At 37.1% G+C, this 9,835-nt stretch overlaps 2 protein-coding genes across 6 annotated transcripts; both read left to right on the top strand.

The window, feature by feature from the left end:
* The first annotated feature begins 2,180 nt into the window (after window positions 1-2,180).
* LOC120271593 (receptor-like protein 9a) lies at window positions 2,181-3,291 on the top strand. The gene is made up of 2 exons (XM_039278275.1): window positions 2,181-2,606; window positions 3,159-3,291. The coding sequence occupies exons 1-2, from the start codon at window positions 2,309-2,311 to the stop codon at window positions 3,182-3,184; spliced, it is 324 nt and encodes a 107-aa protein (XP_039134209.1). The 5' UTR covers window positions 2,181-2,308; the 3' UTR covers window positions 3,185-3,291.
* Window positions 2,601-9,828, top strand: LOC120271571 (receptor-like protein EIX2). Of its 5 annotated transcripts, XR_005540047.1 has the most exons (3): window positions 2,601-5,881; window positions 9,414-9,516; window positions 9,640-9,828. XR_005540047.1 is itself a non-coding variant. In XM_039278254.1 (2 exons), the coding sequence occupies exon 1, from the start codon at window positions 2,662-2,664 to the stop codon at window positions 5,878-5,880; it is 3,219 nt and encodes a 1,072-aa protein (XP_039134188.1). In that variant the 5' UTR covers window positions 2,601-2,661; the 3' UTR covers window position 5,881; window positions 9,414-9,828. The 5 variants fall into 5 exon arrangements, 4 of the variants coding, with proteins under 4 accessions (XP_039134188.1, XP_039134200.1, XP_039134196.1 ...); XM_039278254.1 differs by having other exon boundaries at window positions 9,414-9,828; XM_039278266.1 differs by lacking the exons at window positions 9,414-9,516; window positions 9,640-9,828 and adding an exon at window positions 8,835-9,307.
* Window positions 9,829-9,835: the final 7 nt, after the last annotated feature.

The raw sequence follows: 9,835 nt of genomic DNA, 5'->3' as shown, positions 1-9,835 counted from the left end.
CTTTTTTTGGTTGAAGGAATTGTATTACGACTGTCTTCATGGCTTCTAAATAACTTTCATAGCTTCTGTATAAATATAACCATTTTTATGGCTTCTATATAGAGTTTGTTGGTCATTTCCATAATCCAAATTATAAGTACTATTAAATGAGGATTTCTTTAAAATGATAGAGGTTCATTCAATTTCAACCCTAAACTTAGGGTTTTCCATTAAAATATTGTCTTGGGTGGTCAAGATCTCCTATCCTGTCTCTCTTCATAAGGGTTTTCTTCTCATAAAAGCTTTCATATCTCCATCCACTTTGTTGTTCTTGCAATCAAGCCCAAACCAAGGAAGAAGATGAAGCTGATATGGATTCCTTCGTGTGACGTGGCGATCTTCATTTGAGGTGGTCAGTTTCGGGTGATGTGGCAACGACTAACGCGTGATGATTGAGTTCTTCCGGTTGCCACGCAAGCAAAGGGGAATAGGAAACTCTCCAGTGACCTACCGGTGATAAAAAATTGTATTCAGTGAGCAATATGATACAAATTGAAGTTGGATGATCGAAATGAAAAAACATAAAAGTTTGATAACCTGTCATAAAAATTACCCATGTATTATGATATATTTACTAGGCCTCATGACCAATTAAATAAAAAATGAAATGTGAAAGCAACACACACACCAAGGATTTGAACCGCGGTGGATCAAAATCACATGCTTTATAGCTTGACCCACTAACCACTCAAGCATAATTACATTACAAACTATTTTATGTTCCAAAAATTTATTTTACATTAATTTCAATGTAGAAAAGCAAACCATTAAACTTATGTTGCCTAAAAGGTAATCTTTCCAGCGCCAAGGGGGGATTCAGCCCCTGCTAGCTAGCCCTCTTTGGTTCCGCCCTTGGTTGAGGGTGTGTGGTTAGACAATTAATTCTCAACCCATGCACATGCCTCTAATGTATATAGCGATTGTCACTTTTGGGGAAAAATTGTTTCGTTAAAAGATCAAAATAAACAATAATTTAAAGTTTTAAGACTCATTGATGTCTTAATCCATTACTTTCATGTGCACTTATCATCAAGCTAGTCAGATCTGAGCCGAGCATTGACTCTGCATGCCAAACCCAACGGTTAGATTCAGAGTCAAACCATATCAATAATAAAATATTTTTAAAATAATTAATAATGATAAAATAATATAAATAATATAACCTATATTTTAATAATTAAAAATACAATTAATTAAATATAATATTTAAAACTTTAATGCTATATATTTTCTTGATTTTTAAAATATCTAAAATATAATTAAATTTAATATTTAAAATATTTGTTTTATATAATATCATTAATTTTTTTAAAAATATAAAATATTAAAAAAAAAACCCTAATAGTTCTCCTCTCACCCTCTCTCAAGACTTGAAAATCAGGTGCGAACTCACACCCAGTCCCAGTCTCACTCTCTTTCACTATCTCCAGTCAGCCCCCTTTTTGTGTTTTTTTTCTTTTCGCTGCAGCTCCCTCGCTTTCTCTCGCCACTAGTTTCTCCCTCAATTCTTCTCATGACTAGCATTTTTTTTTCTCTGTTGTGTCACTCCCTCATTTCTCAATTTTTTTTTTAAGCCATTAGATCAGGCCAGGTTAATTCATTTTTGAGTAAATTAATCGGGTCATTAAATTTTTTATCGGGGTTTTTTAAGGTTGAATTAAAAGATATAATTGAACCCGCCTCATGATCGGTTCTCCATTCTTACAGTCGAATCGGTTGAGAGTTTGACTGCCATGCTTATACTCCATCTTAAACGCTCTAAGAAATTTCGTGGAAATTTCTTATGTACTAACCTGACACCTAGTGGGTGAGTCAAGTCAAACAGACTAAACCAGACGCGTCATGTGCACCATCAACATAAATACAGTTAAAGACCACCGTTTACTTGGCCATTGGAAATCTCGAACACTCCAACATAGTAGGCCCCTCCACGGCCAGTCACCATACTCTTTAATTTATTAATTTAATATGCACTTACATCCAATCATACATACCGGACGAAATTTTGTGAAAAGTTTACAAACTTTTATTAAAATTTTAAAAAGAACAAGTAGACCGAGTCAAACCAACAAAGCAACGTAGCCTATCCCCCAAACAAAAACACTCATACACGAATGTTTTTATTAGTTACTTTATGTACATATAAGAAAATAGAATCCCTATTTATTAAATCTGCAAACATACAGCTCATTGCTTGCGTTTCTTTTTAGCATCCATATATTTCAGTAGCTTTTTAAGACATTTGTGTGCCGTTCATCTCTTTGATCTGATGGCTTGTCTCTCATTGTCTGTTTTGTTTGTCATCCTTGTTGTCTCAGCATTCCCTCCAGCTTGCTATGTCCATGGTATAAGTTGTATTGAAACTGAAAGGATAGCCCTTCTCAGCATTAAAGCAGGCATTGATCAGAGCAACAACCAAAGCTTTCCCTCTTCTTGGACTGGCCAAGACTGTTGTAAATGGCAAGGAGTGACCTGCAACCATGAATCCCGGCATGTCATCAGGCTTGATCTCCGACAGTACACTTCTGATCCCTCTGATCCCTTTTTTCAGCATTTCGCGCCAGCAAGTAAGTTGAGCTGTCTCTCATTCAGCTTCACCATTTAAAGCACTTGGACTTGAGCATGAACAACTTCAGCAACTCCCCCATCCCAGACTTTATTGGCTCTCTTGCCAACCTTGAGTACCTTAACCTCTCTAATGCCGGATTCAAAGGAATCATTCCTCATACCCTTGGAAACCTATCACGCTTGCGTTACCTTGATCTTAACTCATATTATTATTGTTATTACTACTTTCTAGAAGCAAATGATCTCCACTGGCTGTCTGGGATGAGTTCTTTGCAGCATCTTGATATGAGTGGTGTGGGCCTCTCAAAGGTGTCTGGTTGGCTTTATGACATTAATATGCTCTCTTCTCTTCTTGTCTTGAAACTCTCTCATTCTGAACTCCAAGCAGGTGGTATTCATGATATTACTCCACTTCATCATCTCAACTTCACATCTCTTCGTGTGCTTGATCTCTCTTGGAATATTGGCCTGAGCATCACTCTGCCTCTATGGTTGTTCCATCTCACTAGCCTTGTTAATCTTGATCTTTCTGATTGTGCTTTCTATGGCAGGTTACCAGTCACCATTAGTAACTTGAGTAGCTTGGGAGTCTTGAGCTTGGCTCATAGCTCTTTTCATGGAGTGATTCCGGAGTCCTTGGGAAATCTTGGTAGCTTGGAGAGACTTGATTTATCAGAAAATGAACTCAATGGAAGCATTCCAGAGTCCTTGGGAAATCTTGGTAGCTTGGAGAGACTTGTTTTGTCAGAAAATGAACTCAATGGAAGCATTCCAGAGTCTCTGAGCAATCTTACAAATTTAATGTATTTTGATTTGTCTTATAATAATATTGGGGAGGAGTTGCCAAAGAGCATAGGGAGACTACAGAAGTTGCAGAAGATTTACTTGTCTGGTAACAAAGTTCAGGGATGGATGCCTGCAAGCATTGGTGTTCTAAGAAACCTGCAATATTTGGATTTGTCAAGGAATATGCTCACTGGAACGATTCCTGAATCCTTTGGCAATCTCACACTTTTGCAACATTTTGATGGGTCTGGAGGTAACAGACTCAGCGGCAAGTTGCCTGAGACTATAGGGAATCTTGTTAACCTTCAATTTCTAGATTTGTCCCTAAATGCGATAAGTGGAAAGCTACCAGAGAGTCTGGGAAACCTTAGCCAATTGCAGCAGTTGAGAATGCCAGGCAATGGCATCACGTGTGGATTACCAAAATCTGCAGGAAAGCTCTCTAGCCTGTTAGAGCTTGATTTATCCGAGAACAACATCAATGGCACATTGCCAGAAGGCATGGGGAATTTATGCAAGTTACAGACCTTAGATTTTACTAGCAATTTTATCAGTGGTGGCATTGATGATCTTGTTGATGGATTGTCTAACTGCAAGGAGAAAAAAGATGATTATGCTTCCGAAAGTAGTTCGGTTATAGAAATATTGCATCTGGGAAATAACAAGCTGAATGGAACAGTTCCAAAGAACATTGGAAAATTATCCAACATGAGTTTATTGAGTCTTTCTTCAAATTCTTTGATGGGTGTCTTAACTGAATCTCATTTTGCTAATCTAGCAAACTTGGTGGACTTGGACTTCTCCTACAATTCCTTGCAATTGAATGTTAATGACAATTGGAGGCCTCCTTTTAATTGCAAGAAGATCAGAATGTGTTCTTGCAGAGTAGGCCCTATTTTTCCCACTTGGGTTAAAACTCAGACACGATTGTTTATCCTTTGCTTATCAGATGCTGGAATTTCAGGCAACATCCCAGGATGGTTTTGGGACCTAAGTTCTAATCCTCAGTATTCACTCAATTTATCAAATAACAATTTGGAGGGGAGGCTACCAACTTCTATGCAAAATTACAGTTTCTATCTGCTTGATTTGAGTTCAAACAGATTTGAAGGCCCATTACCTGTGCTTGATATCAGTGTATTGTTTGTTATTGATCTCACCAACAACTCATTCTCTGGGTCTATTCCTTCTTGCTTTGCTAATGCTATGTATATTCAGGTATTCTCTTTATCAAACAATCATATAAATGACACTATTCCGTCATTCTTCTGTAACATCACTAGCTTGGAATTGTTTGATGTATCTAATAATGATATGTCTGGAGAACTTCCCAACTGTTGGAGTTCAACATCAGCGCTGGAAATTATTGATTTATCTAACAATAATTTCATTGGTAAAATTCCTGATGGCCTTGTGTCCTTTACCAATCTCCGATCCTTGCATTTGAGAAACAATTGTTTCTCTGGAGATCTCCCCTTGTCCTTGAAAATGGCCAACAAATTGGTCACACTTGACATTGGTGAGAACAAACTTTCGGGTAGCATACCACCATGGATCGGAGAAAACCTTTCATCTTTAATAGTGCTTCGCTTGAGATCAAATTTATTCCAAGGCATCATTCCGGAGCAATTATCAAAACTCTCCTCTCTTCAAATACTGGACCTTGCATATAACAACCTATCAGGTTGCATTCCTCCTTCTTTTGGATATTTCAAAGCCATGGTAGTCACGAATCATAATGAATCATGGTCTTTATTTTCGATTATCACTGAGATCCTTTTTTCTAATGATGAATGGTATAGTTCTCCAGATAGTTTTGGGCACTCGGAAATTCTCTTGATAAGCACAAAGGGCCTCCAAATGGAATACTCCAAGGTTCTATCACAAGTCACAAGCATCGACTTATCAAATAATAAACTTTCCTGTGAGTTGCCTGAAGAACTTACCAAACTGCATGGGCTGCATTTCTTGAATCTTTCTTACAACCTTTTCAATGGAAAGATACCAGAAAGCATTAGTGACATGAAACAGCTGGAATCACTTGATCTGTCAGAGAACAAATTATTTGGTATCATTCCTTCAAGCATGTCTACTTTGAACTTCTTGAGTTATTTGAACCTATCGCACAACAATTTGTCAGGAGAAATTCCTTCAGGTGGCCAACTTCAGACTTTCGATCCATCAGCCTATAATTGGAATCATAATCTTTGTGGATCACCTCTTCAAAATTGTGCTAATGGGACACATTATTCCCAAGCTGCAAACAAGGTAGAAGGAAAAGGAGATTGGTCAGAGATGTTATGGCTTTACATAGGTTTTGCAATTGGATTCATAATTGGCTTTTGGGTGATCATTGGTACCATTATTATCAAGAAAACCATAAGAATTGCTTATTTCCGATCCATTGACAAAGTATATGATTGGCTACATGTGAAGATGTTTATGTACTCTCGAAGACTGAAATCAACTTTCTCATGGAGGAACTAAGGTCAGGCCTGAGCTTTTACTCTTCTATTGTTTACATGCATTTAGTGTGGTATGAGCTCATTTTATGTTCAGTAATATAAAATTAATATGGTAGAACCTTTTTTCATTGTTTGTATAAATAATTGCACTACATCATAACAAAACCACTTTTGGAGACCATAAGATTTTTATTCCAAGCTTAACAAAATGATTTGCTAATTGTGCTAGATAATTTCCACAAAAATGATACGACAGTTAAGCACAAGTTTATGCTTTATTTTAAGAGGAAGGAGGACCAAGATTTTGACCAATATGTTGCCTTTGATTTGTCTATCTATCTCTTAATTCAATCAAATGTAACAAAGCATTAGTCCTAATTTCCTTCAATCTAAACACAGGTTAATGAAATGCTATCATCCTAATGTAAGATTTAGAAATCATAGGTCTTATCATTTTTTTGAAACTATATTTATAGTAAGATTGTTTGTTCGTATATTATATTGAAAGTTTTATGTGGCTCAAATAATTTTTATTTGATTGGTTATTAGGATATCAAGATTATGAATTTGTTATTCTCAATTTTCAGGTTGAAAGTAACAAGTCCAGTGGCCGAACTAGTTTGTATCAATAAAGCCATGTTAGTCTATTATGTTGTTTTTGTTATGAGTTTTTGTTCATTTCAAATTTAAATCTTGAAACTTTAATTTAAGGTATTATTGGATTTGAAACTGTAAGGTGCAGAACATTATTTTGTGTTGTTATTTGAGGGTATAACATTTTGTTATGTTTTATGAGGGTATTAAAGTTGTTTATTAACATTCGAGCGTTGGCTTCTGTGATTGATATTATACTGTGAGTGCTTGTGTGTGTTTTGAGAGCTTGTAATGTTAAGGGTTCACAATCTGTGGGCATGTCATCATTTGTCACATATCACCTTGTTGTGGGTGTTCATAATTAATGTACTTGCAAGTACATCATTTTTAATTTTTAGAAGCACATAGCTAGTGGGGTTTTTAAAAAACCGCCTCCAAAACCATGTAATTTCTTTTTAATACCAAGCTATGCAGGCGGTTTAACAAAACCCCTCTACTAATCACACAATTATTCCATAATACCCTCTCAACAAACCCTCACTCTCCCCTTCCTCGTTCCCTTTCACGCTTCCCCGTCATTCAGTGCCTCCCCTTAAATCCCCCCTCTCTCTCTCTCTCTCTCTCTCTCATCCCCCATCTCCATCCCCCAACCCCTAACGCTAACAACGCCTCTCCTCCTCCTTCTCATCCTCCTCCTATGCCTCTCATCTTTGCCTTTCCTCTCCCTCGCCGTCGTCTAGGTAATCATCGTATTCGGCGACTCCACCATCGACACCGGCAACAACAACGCTATCCCCACCCTCCTTAAGAGCAACTTCATGCCCTACAAGCGTGACTTCCTTAGCAAACCCTACCCCACTGGCCAATTCAGCAACGGCGGCCTCGCCAGTGACTTCTACACCGAGGCCTTTGGCCTCAGCCCTATTATTCCTGCCTATCTCGATCCTGCTTATATAATCAATGACTTTGCCTTTGCCATTTGCTTCGCCTCCGCCGGCACCGGCCTCGACAACGTCACCTCCGACATGCTGGTGATCAGTTCTCCAATCCCTCATGCCCGCTAATGCCCTTTCTTCCCCGCTTCTAAGCAAACCTCATCGAATAGAGAAATCAAGCCTTATTTCTCTTTAAACCTTTCCTTCTTTCCCTTCCTTCCCTTCGTTGTTCGATCCATCCTCTAATGGAGATTGCTACTGTTTTTCGAGCTTTTCATGGTATAGTCACCCTTTTTTTCTCACTGTCTATGCTTGTTCTTGATTACTTGAAGTCAGCCTGATGTTTTTAAAGTGTAATTGGTTAATATTTGATGAGTTTGCTATTGATTTTTTAAGTTGTGAATTGTTGCATGGATCTAACTTTTTGGTGTGATTCTGATGCCCTGTTTTTATTATGTGAGCTTATTTGTGTTTTTTTATCTGAAATTGGTGTAAGGATTTGAGTTTTAGCTTTGATTTGATGCTCTGCAGTGAGATTTTTGAGTTTTATTGGTGAAATTCATGCAAGCATTGGATGTTTTTGCTTTTGTTTTGTTTTTGTTTTTTCCCAATTTTTAGGTTGTAAATTGGATAACAGGACGAGGATCTAGGATTGAGTGTGATATGTGACTTCATTGGGTTTTTAATTTAGTTTATGCACCATTTGGCTGCTTGCCCCTTTTATTTACAAACTGTGGTGGCATTGAGAATATTTTGAGTGTTCGTAGTTAAATTTGATGACAAAAAAAAGACTGGATCTAATCTACTACTAGATGTATGGAACTGATAACTGCTGAAGTGACAAGCAAAGAGAAGATCTTTCTTATTGTGTTTTCACTTTTTGTTTATAGATATGACAATTTTAGAAGTGTATGGTAGTCGTAGTATTACACCACATCATTTGATCTTTCTACCAGTTTATTTATGGAAGATCTCAAATGTGTAAGTGAGATGAATTGAGTAGATGCATGTATATATTCTGTTTAGTCATATGGGCCTGAATATGTAGCTCATAAAATAAAAATCATGATATATGGATGATTATTCCAAATAATCTTGCCTTTGATTTTTAGTCATTGTTTACTCCCTTTGCTTGTGCTCTTTGTTATGTTGAAGTAGTTAAGTCTATATTCTTTGAAATAAAATGATAGTGTTTTTTTGAATAGTCTTTTTATGCTAGAATATTTTTTTGCCTGAAAATACTTATTTGCACCTTTACCATGTAAGAATGCTGGGATCTACTATATTTTTCGGTGGATGCTAGCGCATTAGATACTTTGCAAAACAAACTGTATTTTCGTTGATTGCAGAAGGCTGTGAGATAAGTTCATATGTCTTTACTTATTGCTATGTGCCATTTGGACAACTCAGTAAACAAAGTACACCATTGAAAAAAACCTTTTTGCAGCCTCTATCAAATAATGCTTTCAGAAAAGAGGCATTTTTCAAAGTTCTTTCTGTCGGCCATGGACTTGTAGCCTCAAAAGTGAACCATGGAGTATCCTTCCTACCATGTGTTAAAGCCTCTGAAGCTGCATTGGCAATGGCATCAAATGGTGAGAAAAATATAAAGCTTGTTCTATCCTTATTCAATAAAGCCTACTCTATCCCTCATTTTGAGTGGTCGGAGAGGGGGATGCCTGCGAAGGTGGAGGTCGCAGGCATACCAGGAAGAACGTCACCGGCGAGGTATGGATATTGGTGAACCTATGCACCGGTAGTTGTTGATTTGGCCGTTTAGGGTCCTGGGAATCTCCTGGCCGGCAGGCTGTTGGTTTAGGATTTAAATTGATGGCTGGCTATTAGTTTGTGGGCCTTTGATTCAGCCCATTGATAATTTAATTTCTTGTCTAGTATCAACAAATTGTCTAGTTCTTGTTGTGTTTTTCTTATTAGCTGAATTGAAGAGCATTGTTATTATTTATATCACTAGCTATTTGTTCTTGTCTCAAGTTGTGTACCTTTTTGTTTTTGTTTGTTTTTCCAGATGAATTTTTCGAGATTATAGATAAACAATTACCTCTTCATGAAAATGGCTTTTTCTAAGCCTTTGTCTAGGATGGTGTCACAAGTTGTTCTTGATTTGGATGGTACTTTTGAATACCGCTTTTTTTTGGATTTTATTTTTTTGGGTTCACCTTGTATTTGTTTTTATAATTTCAGAAAAGTTTCTTCTTTTTTTCTTTTTATGCATTTGTTTTATGCTTATTCAGATGGAATTGTGAATGATGTCTTAAAGAGGTTTTTACTCAAGTATAACAAGCAGTGGAATACCAAAGTGGCACATAACCTAGTGGGGAAGACTTCAAGGGAAGCTGCTACCATTTTCTTGCAAGATTATGGACTCCCTCTGAGTGTTAAAGAATTAATGGATATGATTACCCGGTTGTTCTCTGACCAGTAATTCCT

This window comes from Dioscorea cayenensis, chromosome 2, assembly GCF_009730915.1.
Source record: "Dioscorea cayenensis subsp. rotundata cultivar TDr96_F1 chromosome 2, TDr96_F1_v2_PseudoChromosome.rev07_lg8_w22 25.fasta, whole genome shotgun sequence".
NCBI classification, from domain to species: domain Eukaryota; kingdom Viridiplantae; phylum Streptophyta; class Magnoliopsida; order Dioscoreales; family Dioscoreaceae; genus Dioscorea; species Dioscorea cayenensis.
Note: the sequence above shows the minus strand (reverse complement) of the source record. Positions and strands in the feature narration are given on the sequence as shown.